Genomic DNA, 14,005 nt, shown 5'->3' on the forward strand with positions numbered 1-14,005 from the left:
TTGCATGAAAGAAAAATGTTCGAATAAAAAAATACTGTAACCCTTCGCCTTTCCTGGATACAGACTCTCACTGCGTGATACCCAGGGGCACAGACCATATTTTTTATTTTGAGAAATATTTATGATTATTTCTCAATCCTGAGACACACATTTTAGACCCGAACAGCATGTACTACTGATGAATCACACAAAGTGAAAGCAAGGTGCATTTAAATGGGTAGAAAACACTCAAATAGAAGAAAAGAGCTTTGTTTACACTATTGGATAGAAGTTTTATTACTGTTCAGAAAAATTCACAAAACCCGAAGGGTGATGTTTTCCCATCAATAGAAGCAGTAAGAATTGTATTTCACAGCTAAAACTTCCTATTTTCTTATGCCTGAATAACTCAGAATACTTTTAGCTAAAAATTGTAATTAGAAATCAAGTTTAGGTAAATACAAATTTGGAAGCCTAATACTTTAGAAGTGGCTTTGTTTTCGGACTTAATACAAAGTAATGTCACCACTGACCTTTGGGCCAAATACTTGTGACACCTTTTAAACTGACTATAAATGTATAAATACCCATCTGTCATTATGATAATATTGACTGTAGAGTACATAAAGTTTTTCTTTTTTTCAAAGTTGTTTTGCTGAGAGTTTGTATTTTATATTTGCTGGTAATAGCCAGTAAGAAGACTTTTTTTGTAAAATGATTTCTTTTTCTCGTTTGTAGCTTGGTTGCAACAAAGGAAACACATAGTGCGAGGCCCCGAAGTGTTCCCATGTCACCTTCTGACTTTCTGGATAAATTAATGGGGAGGACATCGGGATACGATGCGAGAATCAGACCTAATTTTAAAGGTAATTGTCCTGTTTACTATTACATATGAAAGCTGTCTTAAGTGTGATTCACAAGATACCTTTTCAAGTGGATTTCACCAAAAATTCTAATGCTTATTTCCAAAATCTTCCAAGTACTGTACTAGTCAAAAGTATGTCTTCTTTGGACCAGTAGTGGGTTTTTTTTTTCTTCTTTAGCTGTTGTAATATTGTCATGATGATGTCAATCTACTGAACTGTGAATTCTTTAAAGCTCAAACTTGTGTTCTGCCTACTTTTTTTGCAGATTTTAAGAAGTTGTATATATAAAGCATATATACATTAATATGTTACAGTTTAATACACATGCTCTAATACGCATTCTTACTAGCCACAGTGGAAGCTCCCTTCAAAGCTGACAGTGAACCTTCCCTTATTTTAAATCCCCCATTGCTGGACTCTCTGTATTGTGGAGAATCAAAGAGTTGTTCAATTTAGGAACAGAGAAGGATCTGGGATAACTAAAAACCACTGATAACATTTAAGAAATTATACGACTTACCTAATGTTTTATCTACATTTATAGGAAAGAGTGTAATGATCAATTTAAGAGTACTACTTTTTACTTGTGTTTAGTATAGTGATAGGCAGCATGTTTGTACCAGTTACGTGTGGATTATCCAGAAACACATGCCCTGTAATTTTTAACCTAGGGTAAGTGATTAGAAAGCAACTTCCATTCCCTTATTTATTTAATATATTTTGTATATTATTCTATTCAATAAAGAAAATATTCTAAACTGTAAGAATACACTTTTACCATAGGATTCATTAAGTTGTTTTTATTCTTAGAGGTGAAAAGAAAAACAATGTTGCCTACAATAATAATTGTGTTTCCTGCATTTGTTCTTATGGAAGGAAAAAGACGGATTGTTTTACAGCACTGTAAGGATTAGACAGGACTGAAAACACCAAGAATGGGCAGCAGGAGAGAAAGACAGGAGTAAAATTTGTGGATGATTTATAAGTAGAGAATTATGAATTGCTTCAATTTCAAAATTAGTTTAACATGCAAGTTGTGGATTGCATTTCTTGATTTGTTTTTAAGCATTTTGACCCTAAGTGTGTTAAGCTGCGCAGGAGGCCAACACTGAATGCAAACCGTGAGGAAATAACACAGCTTAAGGAGCGTCATGCACAAAGGGAAATGAGAAAATTCAGCATTGTGAGGATCTTTTAAATTGAGGGAAGGCAAAATACCCTGACATTAGGTTGAATTCATCTTAAAAATATTTGGCTGTTACATGAGTCAACGAAAAACACAATTGGTAATTAGTGGATCATGACGGCACTATATTCAGGGATTCAGTGGGTCGATTGGTTTTCAGTGAAAATTAAAGAGGAAAATATATTCCATTTTTAATGTGTATGAACATTTATACATAAGGTAAGTCACTGACCACACAATAGTAGTCCCAGTGCTTTTCCATGCTTTTGGAAAGTGTATTTTATTTAATTATTTCAACCATTTAATGGACAAGGGAAACCTAGAACTATCTTAAATGTGGTTCATTATTACAGTTTATGTCTGAGGTCAAGAAAGAATTCCCAAGGATTTAGTCTTGCTTAAAATCAGTGCTGATTCTTTTTAAATAAAAATGCATTCCTGAAAACTAGCTGATAACCACAGCAGTTCAGAGGGAGATTTTCTGTATTGAGCATAGGAGAATCAATTCTTACTCCCCAGTGTCCTTAAAGGAACAGAAAAAAAGGGGGGGTATTTTCTCTCTATTCTTCTTTTTTAAGATATCATATACTCTGAATATCAGAAAAACAAGTGCATGCTGCATTTGATTACCAAAAATAATAATGCCAACTTAAAAAAAATAATTTAATGGGTTAGTTTTTAGTGAACATTCTTGCTTTTTCATCTTTTCTAGGAGTCAAATGTTTTATGGGTTTTGACAGATTGTATAATGGCATGTTTCCATCATAACTGTGTCATGCACTATAATTTCCTTGTGTTTCATCTGAGAAGGTCACTCTTTCCTTCCTCTCCACTCAAACCTCTGGCTTTTTACTGTCTCCAGAGTGTTGTCTTTTGCAGAATGTCATTTGGTTGGAATCATCCAGTATGTGGACTTCTCTGGCTGGCTTCCTTCATTCAGTGATATGCTCTGCAGTGCCTCCAAACCACGTGTTGTGGTTTGATTGCTCATTTCTCTTTACCACTGAATACTAGTCCATGATAATCTCTTGTTTATACACCTGACATTAAAGAAACTTTGTACAATTATTGAACTACAGGATTTTAGCTGACAAGTTTGTAGATGCTGTTTCATTGTCTACTGAGGTTTCATATTAAGAAATCAAATCCTATTTTAATTTTTGCTCCCTTGCATGTAATGTATTTGTTCTATCTTTGCACGGTTTTCTTTATGAAAGAGACAGTTTATCCTGGCATTGTTTTGTGTTGCTTTCCAAAACAGCTCTCTTTCCCTTAAAAAAAATAATCTGATCTCTTCTGTCATCTGTGTCTGACACAGTCCCACTCCCGCTCTCCAGCCCTCTGTCCTTTTCCCCTGCATTGAAGGGGTGCTCAGATTTGTCCTCTAAGTCACTCTTGCACACACGGGGAAGAGTGACCTTCTTAGATGAAACACGAGGAAATTATTGTGTATGACACAGTTATGATGGAAACATGCCATTATACAATCTGTCAAAACCCATAAAGTGTACATTCTTGCAGATTGAGGAGTATCTCAATTCTGTGACTGTATTTTGTTCTCTTCACAGTCCTTTTTTGTCCTAAACCGTTTTCCTCGAATGTGAAGTCACAGACTGCAAGGCAGGCATTATTTTGTACGTGTAGCCATTTGCTCTATTTATGACCTGTACTCCGTCAAAATTAAATTGTCTGCAATTATTAGTAATGAAAAGCAGCAGTTCTTTGCCTCCACAGTCCTTATGCCCGGCTCTTTTTCTTTGAGACAAACACTCCAAAAGGGACGTCATTACTCCTCACCAGGACCTGTTCTAATCTGTGCTGGTTGCTTTCTGGGCCTTTGACAAAGAAGGTGTGAGGAGGGTCCTCTGCCCTACCTAGGCGGCTGACTTAACGCCTCCATTCCTGCATTCTGTCTCCTCTGTTTCTGCTTTCTGCCTAGTGATGTCTCTTCTTTTCCTGCAGGAATAATTATGTTTATTCATTTCGTGCACTCTCTTTAAGTCCCTTGTTTTCTTATACGTAAAGGAAATGCTCTGTGGTTCAGGGAGATTGAATCGAGTTGCCTGGGCGCTGATACAGGTTTTGTGTGGTGTGTGTGTGTGCGTGTGTGTGTGTGCGTGTGTGTGTGTGTGTGTGTGTGTGTGTGTGTATGGAGAGAGGTGGTTTCCTGGCAGACGTCACTGCCCCAGCCAGAGCTCTGCTTTCAGGAAGTGTTGCTCATGACTAGGCATTGGTCTGGAGTCTTCCGGATGTCAAATACGGTTTTCTTTAATTTTGAGGTACTGTCAGGAACCCTATTTTCCCCAAACTCATATTTTTAATTTTTTGCAAACACCTAGGAGGTGAACAAGTGCTGGGACTCTAGTGCATAGCATTATGATTCTAGTTAACAATGCTGTATTATATACTTCAAAGTTGCTAAAAGATCTTAAAAATTCTCACTGCAAAAAAGAAATAATCATTACCTGATGTGATGGAGCTGTTAGCTAAATGCTACAGTGGTAATGGTGCTGCAGGTTGTAAGTGTATCAAATCAACACATTGTACACCTTAAACTTACACAATGTTCTATGTCAACTACGTCTCATGAAAGCTTGAAGAAAAACATTGAAAAAGTCAGCACTGATGAGCAGAACCGTATCATTTCCAATCACCTTAATAAACTATGCTTGCAAAAAGTGAAAAAGAAAAAAGTGTTTCCATTCTTTCAAAAATTCCACAGGGCTCAGCCCTAGGCTACCGCTGCTCTGCAGGAAGATGGATGGGAAGCTGGAAACTTTCCGACAGGTGCCGGTCGCCTCTCCCTCCGGCCCCTTCCAACTCCCCACCTCCTCTCCTACAGATGCGGACCCTGTACTTGTGTCCCCCTCAGGTCCTCTGAGCACATTCACTTCTCCATGCCGTCCTCAGCTGTATTTATTTTAGGCTTTTCTCTCTTTCATCTGCCAATCATTTTCTTCTGCCTTCTGTATTTTATATCATTATGATTTTCCTCCATTCTCTTTGGTGTGATATGTTTAATCTTATTTTTACTTGATAATATCATTTTTATGTCCTCAGAGAGAAGGAATATTATGTCAGCCCCCCATCTTGAAATAGAAGCACCCAGGAGTCATTTGAAAGTAGAAGCCAGTGTAATAGATAAAAACAATTGAATAGGAACTAAAAGTAATATTTTAGAGACAACACAATTATTTCACTAGACTATTTTACCAGCTTTTCCTTGTTTCCTTTGACCCTGTAGTTTGGGCCTTCAGCTGGTCTTCGATGAGCTTTCGGCCTGATTTGGATCCAGGCAGAGGGCTCTGTGTCCGCTGTCCCCTGGCCGTGCACGCCTCCCGAGCTCTCACCGCGTGTGTCCCCTCTGCCATTCTACCCCCGGTGGTCACTCTCTTCACCTAGAAATAACATTGTGTTTACCTTCACAATGTCTTTGTGGTTTCTGTCTTTTCACTATATGAGTCCCTTTCTCCCACATCACATACAGTTTTCAAAAAGTCTATTCTGCAGTAACATGTTTCATCCCCAGAACGGCATGTGTACCTAAAACTCATTTCCTACCTGTATTTCTTTTTTTTTTTTCTGGGAAAAGCATCTCTTTTATCCATTTTAACTATTCCTATCCATCTAGGTGCTATTTATTGTTCTTGAATAAAATTTACCATCGGTTTTTGAAGAAGTGTATTTTCTACTTGCATTTTTACATAAAACAAGGTCATTTTAATAAGAAACCCCTTTAAGAAATGAGCCTTTCTAAAACTGTAAATGTTTTCTTTTATGTGACGTTTTTATTTTAGACTGCACAAACAAAAACAGGCAAACAGCAGAAAACTTGAATATGCTTGTCGAATGTTGTAAAATTCATCCTTTCCAGGGAAGCAGCAGGTAGACCAGAGCAGGCTGTCCTCAAGGCCACGTGTCCTGCCTCCCGGCTGCTCGCGCTCTGCGGGGTCGCGATACTTCTTTGGGTCATAGTCTGGGCCATTTTCCTCATTTCCTTCTTCTTCCCCTTCCTCATCCGCTTCTTCACCTTCTTCATCATAATCATCATCGCCGTCTTCAATAGCTTCCCCAGGGAAGCATGACCCTGAACTTGGCATTGCACGCTCACGCAAAAAGCGACCAATCTCAAAGTCTGCAGCACGGACAGCTTCAGCCTCGTCATCCAGATCTCCACGCTCAGGAGCTTCAGGAGGGGCAACAAAACGGAAGAAAAAGTCCTTGGAAACTGTTTTGGTCACAGTAGGAACTGTCCCACGTCCTTGTGTTTCTGCTGCTTCTTAATGATTTTCAAAGTGATATTCTTTCCTTTTTTCCAATCTTTCTGGCACCCTGTACAACCCATAATTTCTGGTCCATCAAAAGAAAAGGAATCAGCATCATCTGGTTCTGACCTCATCCTGTATGCCTTTGTCCACACTCCATTTGTGGAGATGTTCACCCGAAATGTTCATAGAGTTAGATTCTGCAAGCTATATTTTTAGGTTTTGTTTGCTTTTTTTAATGCATTCTTTCTGTAGTAGTTATTTCACTTTTTTAAAAAACAATGTAAAATTAACAAGATTTGTAAGATAGCACAAAACTAGTTTTTTTTCCTTACCCTCCTGACAGTGGGTCACTGACCTAATGTCCCAATACTTGGGTGTCATACAAATAAGAGCATTCCCCTGGATGACCATCAGATCTGACCATTGAAACAAGCCAGCTGACATGGATATATTGCTACCATCTAATTTGTAGACCCCCATTCAAATTTTATCGATTATCTGAATAATGGTTTCATAGTAAAAGGACTCAGTTTAGAATCATGTGTTCTGTTTTATTTCTCATTTCTCATTGTCTCCTTCAGTCTGAGTCAGAACTTCATTCTTTCTATGACTGTCAAGATCTTGACATGAAAAAAAAATTTTTTCTTTATTTAACAGAATGTATCTCAATTTACATTAGTCTAATAATTCCTCTTGGTTTGATTTAGGTCATACAACTTGACAGGAATATCACAGAAGTGACGCTTTGTTCTGATCGCATCTTATCAGATGGTGGACCATGTTAATTTTTAGCATTATTGGTGATGTTCACTTTGATTAATTGATTAAATTGGTGTATGTATAAATATACCTGCAGGCTATATTTATACATACACACATGCACAAATACACACATACATATACACACATATGTATATTCACATATAAACTAATTTACATCTATTTACTTCTCACCTATTGAAAACCATGAACACACACTGTATCACTATCACAGGTTTGTTCTGGTTTGTATTTTAACTTCCTCATCTGACAGTGAGGAGCTTGGCTCCCTTTATCCTTGTATAACTATGTGTTTGATCAACATGTAATTAATCTGCCACGTCTGCTGCACCCCCTCTCCGGCACAGACAGGACCCCCTAGCCCTGTGCAGACTGACATGCCATGCCAGGGTGCCCTGTGTGGACACTGTCCCCACCCTTCCCTCCTTCTGGGGCCCCTTGCTGGCTGCCCCGCTCTGGGAATACCCTCCTCACTCCCTCTGGTCCCCACACCCCGTGAGGTGCCATGTGATCCTTCTCCACAGACACCCTGCTTGCCCTGCCGCGGTCACCGTGCTCCCCGTGGTCACTGTGCTCCCTGCAGCCACCCCAGGGTGCAGGTCTTTCTGGCATTGCCCAACTGCACAGCTTTAGGGCTGCATTTGCAGGAAGAAAATGAAAGGGGAGGGGAGGAAACAGGAAGAGAAAGGGGAAGGATAAACTGGCTCCTATTTTTACACCATAATTTCCAAACCTTCTCCAGGTATCTAACAAGTAATTGTAAATCTGGCTTTAATGTTATCAAATATGTTTTTGTCAATTAAAAAATAAAGTAATTTCTCTCATGACACGACTACACAAATATATTTATTTAGCTAACATAAAAATGAATCACTGCACAGGATTTTTTGAGATTCACCCTCCCAATTGCATTCTATGTCTTTAAAAAAGGTGAACTTTAATACAGCATTAGGTTAAGAATTCCTCAGAGTCATTTGCAAGAACACTTGGGTTATTTTTTGTTTGTCCCTTCGTGTTTTGCTCTAGATCTGCCTGCTGAACAATCCTTCTCCAATAATATTAGCATTGATATAATTACCAAGGCTTTCTATTGTACTTTGCCATTTTGCCTTCATCCATCTTGAATGAAAAGCCATATTCTATTTCTTTAAGGGGCATTGAAAGGGAAGCGTGTTACTGAAAACATCTGTCATGCCTGCTGTTGCAATGGCGACTGATGTGATGAACCAGTGAAAAGCACTATGTGCCGTATGGATACTACAGCAGTTGTTTGCTGTGCTCTGAACACAGCAGTGCAGCAGGTAGATGGGACAGCCTGTGTGCTGGCACACAGAGGAGAACTGTGTGCACTGGCACACGCTGGCACACACAGTGGCCGAGGCCCGTTGAAACAGGTGCTCTCTGTAATGGCTACAGAAGATGAGCTTCATTATCTACAGAAGCTTTGAATATGCACATCAATAGCCAGGGTAGAAAGACAACTCTGAGGTTACTGCTCCGATCTGCCAAGAACCAGAAACTTAAAGAGTAGAATCCAGCACTTTATAAACATTATGGTACCCTATCCACTTAGTCTTTGTCATTATGTCCACTGTCACCCTCTTTGGTGAAGGCCATGCTATCTCCCATCTAGACTATTACAATGAACCCCTAAGTGTTTTCCCTGTCCTGAAGCTTTGCTATCCATTCCCCCATTCTGCATGTTGTGCTGGTTCACTGCATGCCCTTGGCCAAGGATCTGTGCTGCCACTCTCATGTTCATGAAGCAAATTCCAAATGCCTTAGTATCTAACACTATGGAGAGATTCCATGACCTGGCCCAAGACCGTCCTTAAACACGATGACTTTTATTTCCAAATTGCTTCATACTTTAACATGTTTTTTACATTAAAAAAAATAAAATACCTTCTATATATTTGAAATTCCTGTATAATAATTTATATACACTTGAATATATATATATACATTCAATATATAGTGAGCATTGAATATATATATAGTAAGTGAATATATATGATATATATGTATATATGTTATACATATGTGACATTTGTAATCCAAATTTGGACTCACGGAGTTTGGCGTCTGCATCCACTCGTCTTTCCTCCTGCTGAAGAAGAGAATACTTACTCAGATAAGCAGTCAAATGGGAATAAAATAGCACTTTGTATGTTGTAACAGCCAGGCAGGGAACACTTCTTGTAACTGATGGATTCGAAGAATCATCCCCCACTGCTGTATTTACTCCAGCTTCTGTCACAGAGCCCCCAGTTGCGTAGAAGACAGGCGCCTGGCAGCTGCTTCATCCCGCGTGATGTTCCCCCAGCACGGAGGGGCCTCCACGGCCTTTCACTGGAAGATGAATTAACCCAATAGTAATGATCCTGTGTCTTCTCTCTTCCAACGCGTGTGTCAGAAAAACACAACGGAATAGATCTCAAACTAAATGATGTTCCCCAGATTCCTATTAGTGCAAAAGAAAATAGAAGAGTTCTAATATCCTCTAGAAAAAGGAAAATAACCTAGAAAATATGAAAGATTGGTTTTGGCTTTGCAAGATTCCTGTGCATATATTTAAGAGTTTACCTTAGATTTACATCAAGTTAAAAAAAAAAAGAAACCTAAAGCATTTTGATAGTTAATTTCAAACTTTTCTTAGAAGAGAAAGCATGATTTTTTAAGGATGGAGGAAAATCATGCTTTCTCTTCTCTCACATAGTTACATATAAGGCATCATCTTAAATTTTTTAAAATATATAAACATTTAGAAATAACCAGACAAGATTGTTTAAAAACTCTCCCCTAATCATCAAATAATTATAGCATCTCAAGGATTAAGGACTTTTATGAGGTTTTCTTATTATCACATGCCTTCATTCTTACCTCCTTCATATTTTAAACAATTTAGTTTCTATATGAGTTTGAATTTTACGTCCTATGCATCTCAGTGCTCAGTAGACTTTGGGCTCTTTTTAAGTACTTAGCATCTATGTTTTACTAGCAGTGTTGACCACATTTATACGACATGACTCTCTTATCAAAATCAATAGTCTTGCATTTTCATTGCTCTAAGTCCTGACTCCTCTTTCTGTCTCTTCATCTCTGAGAAACCACAGTTCATTTTTAGCTCTATGGCATAATGGCCACAGATATTTCTTAGGCTGGACTTCCTTAAGCCAGTAGCTCCCCACCTCACTGCACATAAGAGAGCTGTTAATTAAGTGGGCAGGCATAGAAAAGGGCGTTTGGGAACAAGGAAGTTTTCAAAACCTTCCCATCTTCACATCGCCTGCACCATTTCTCAGAAGAAAAAAGATACTGAAGGATATATTCCACCAAAATGAAGAAATAAGCCAGGAAAGAGGAAGGGATGAGGACCGTGGAAGTATGAGATCCACAAAAGGGAGAAGTGGTAGTAATCCCCAGAGGGACGATTACGGGGAAATCGTCGGACTGCAGTTACGCTCCTGAGCATAAAGTCTAGAATGGAGCGAGTCGGAAGGCAGAGGCAGTTAATAAAATACCTGATGAGTCTGATATTGAAACATAATAACATTTCAGAACTTGTGGATAAATTAATGGGGGTATAGCTCAGGGGTAGAGCATTTGATTGAGAATGTGTGGATAAATTAATGGTACATATAAAAGAAACTATGAAATAAACAAAGTAATTGTCAACCTCAAGAAAATGTTCTTCAGGAAAAGAAAAGTAATCAGAGTATGTTCACAACTTAGGTACAAGTGATTGTTACCTTGTCATAGCAGGGGAAAAAGTGACCACTGATCTAATAATGACAACAATTCAACCATATTTGAGTAATGGAGACAGAAAAAGGCTTATGTTGGTAGAGGTGGGGATAATATTTGAAAGAAAGCTAAATTCTCATCTTCAGCTCTGGGCATCAGAGCATATGCCTAAAACCAGAACATATGAAAAAATTAAAAAAAATAAACTTATTATTTAGAGAGATCAAGGTAAACACCCAGAGAATCTGTGAAATGAGTCGAAGTGATTATCTCTAGTGAGGGGGAAACAGGGGAGTCAGGGCAAGGGACGGCTATCTGTTTTTGTAACCCACCTTGAAAATTTACTTACTCTAAATATATTCAGGAAAAAAAACAAATAACAAGATATATTAGGCATAGAGATCAGTTTTTGTGTGTGGCTTCATCTGATTAACTTAGGTAGAGTTTAGCTCCGAGTTATTTGAACCTCTGCCATACAATATTTTAGTGTTTTTTATTTATACAGCTATCAGGGTAATAACAAGGTCTGTAGGCAGTAATGAAATGCTTTGAGTGTTATATTATGTGAAAAAGATTGGGGAACAGCCTGATGTGGTGAGAAAAGAATGATGCCTAGAATCAGACCAGTGGCTCAAGTGCTGACTGTACTATTTGCTCCCACCTATGTATCCTCTCTAAGCTTTAATTCCCCAGTGTGTGAAGGGTGGACTATTAGACACTCGCAGTGTTATACGGATTAAGTGGTGTCTATGAGTCAGAGAGCACAGTACCTGGTAACAGGAAGGACTCAACAATTCACCGATTCTTACTCCCTCTGCCCCTCTGCATGGTAATCTCTTCGTGTCCTCTTCAATTTGGTGCACACAGGTTTTAGACATTAGTAAAGGAATGGATGCATAGGACTCATAACAACAAAAATCCTTGGTTTTATGATGAATGCTAAGCAGGCACTGCAGGGTACTTCTGGAATGGGGGAGTCAGGTTCTCTGTTAGTTCTTTGATTCATTCCTCCAAAGAAAACTACAGAAACACTAGAATATGTCAGAATCAACCGTCAGATCTCTAAAAACCAGCCAAAAGCTTGCAACACTCTCAGGAGTGCTTTTTCCAAGAAAAACGGATGAATTTCTCTGAGACCAGAGCACATGTGTCTATGGACCCACTTGCCAGCATCGTGGCAGCCTTGAAAGCCAGCAGCCTGTCTGCCACAGAAGCTGTGAAACCAGCAGCCTAGCAGGCACCAGAGGGAGCAGACCGGGGCGCTCCTCACAAAGTCCATCCCCGGAGCTATGCTACCATTTGAGCTCTCCAGGCTGCTCCCTCCCTCAGAGACCTTGTCATTATATGACTTTGGGGAACTCCCTCTGTGGGAAAAATCCTATCACCAGGGCATTTGTTGAAAACAATCACAGAAAATCGTTTCAGCAACACAGCTGTGTAAGTCTGTGATACCAGTTGGGCAAACAAGAGCCTGAACAAACCTTTTAAAAGATCTGGGGAATAAGATGCCTAGAGGCAGCTTTGAGAAGTGCTTATATACTCTTGTATGTCTAGAGAGACACACACATGTAGGGTTGTGTGCATGCCCAGGAAAGTTCTATGGGGGACCCTAACCTCTCACCTCTGGCTGGCCTCGAACCCTGGGCAAGTTGAAGTGAAGGCTGAGACGGAAGCATTGAGGCATGCCCTCCCCACAAGCACGAAGTCCCTTCACAGAAGACTTCTTGGTTCAAGGCATTAAGGAAATCTCTGACCTATTGTTAGCTGATCACTAAACTCATTGAGCGGACATTTCAGTGCTTGCAAACTCTATGGAAATACGGACCTTACAGTATTAGGCTAGTTAAGTCACTAAACAGCAAACAGTAAGACACACCAGAAACTGAGGTCCAGTTTCCAGAGTTGCCACATTATAGTATCAAAAAATAACAACAAATATGTGACGTGCAAAGACAGAAAATATGGCCCATACATGGAAGAAAAAAAATCAACAGAAACTCCCTGAAAGGGCTCGGATGTCAAACCTTCTAAAACAGCATTTACAGAGATACAGAGATACAGAGATCAAGGAAACTGGGAGCAGAATATGTTAATGACTTATCATGACTGTGTGATTTGCAATCCAGATTATTTTCATGTACAGGTTACTTTCAATTTTAAGCATGTGTGTATATGCAAATGTAAGAAAAATTCTTTTTTTTACTTAATAATGAGAAGCATTGAATTATTGGAAAATATTTTAGATGATGTATCTAACCGGCTCTTATGTTTTAATCTCTTTTCCAGGCCCTCCCGTTAATGTCACATGCAACATATTCATAAACAGCTTTGGTTCCATCGCTGAGACAACTATGGTAGGCGTGTTTACTCTCTAACAGTCTCATACTAGAGTAATTTATAATTACATTATGGCAAATTATCTGCCTATGTTATGTAATTTAAAGTTAAAATTAATATAATGAGATTTAAAAATATTAAATTAATAGCCTAATTAAATTGCAATCAACTCTAGGTAATAATGTTTCATTTGGAAGTGGTATGTTAGAGAATAAGTGTTAAGTAAACATGAAATGGAGTTTCCCCATTCAGTAGTTAAATTTTAAACCTCAAATTCAAACTAAAATTTTACCATATAAATCATATTTTCAATGCTCTTTCATAATCAGACAAAAGCATAGGAGTAAATAATTTCCTACTTAATTATTCTGTGTATTTACAAATGTATACGTGTAAAATGCAGAGGTAGACATATGAATACTGGATATCTAAAATTTTATAGCATGCAAGTTTTTAAAAAATTGAAGCTCTGCATGGTGGTTCTTAAATTGCCTGGAATTATACTCGATTCCTAAATTTGGCAAGTATAATTTGCATTAATTTCTGAGGTTGATTTTAGCTAAAATGGGATATGAAATACTTAAAGATTTATTAGTTTTCTAAACCATTACTAAGTAGAGAATCATGCTCATTTGACATATCTTAGAATGACTTGCCATCAAATTTTCTAAGAAAAAATAATCTAATACGTAAATTGTTCTGTTGCGGTGTGTATAAAGGTTGTGTGCATGTGTGTGTGTGTGTGTGTGTGTGGAGAGAATCTATCTCAGCAGGAAGAGACTTTATTAAAGCATCATTTTCCTCATGTATGTAAAGTTTAGTCACTTAGTGGCATCTTTGTT

The 14,005-nt window shown here is 38.4% G+C and overlaps 1 protein-coding gene across 2 annotated transcripts in view; it reads left to right on the forward strand.

Moving 5' to 3' along the window:
* GLRA3 (glycine receptor alpha 3) overlaps positions 1–14,005 on the forward strand; it is a 134,762-nt gene that overhangs the window by 27,510 nt on the left and 93,247 nt on the right. For both annotated transcript variants that reach the window (XM_017674121.3, XM_017674122.3), the window contains exons 2-3: positions 718–845; positions 13,113–13,180. In XM_017674121.3, the coding sequence (XP_017529610.1) occupies positions 718–845; positions 13,113–13,180 (196 nt within the window). The remainder of the gene's footprint in view (positions 1–717; positions 846–13,112; positions 13,181–14,005) is intronic.

The sequence above is a fragment of the Manis javanica genome, chromosome 3 (genome assembly GCF_040802235.1).
Source record: "Manis javanica isolate MJ-LG chromosome 3, MJ_LKY, whole genome shotgun sequence".
Taxonomy (NCBI): Eukaryota; Metazoa; Chordata; class Mammalia; order Pholidota; family Manidae; genus Manis; species Manis javanica.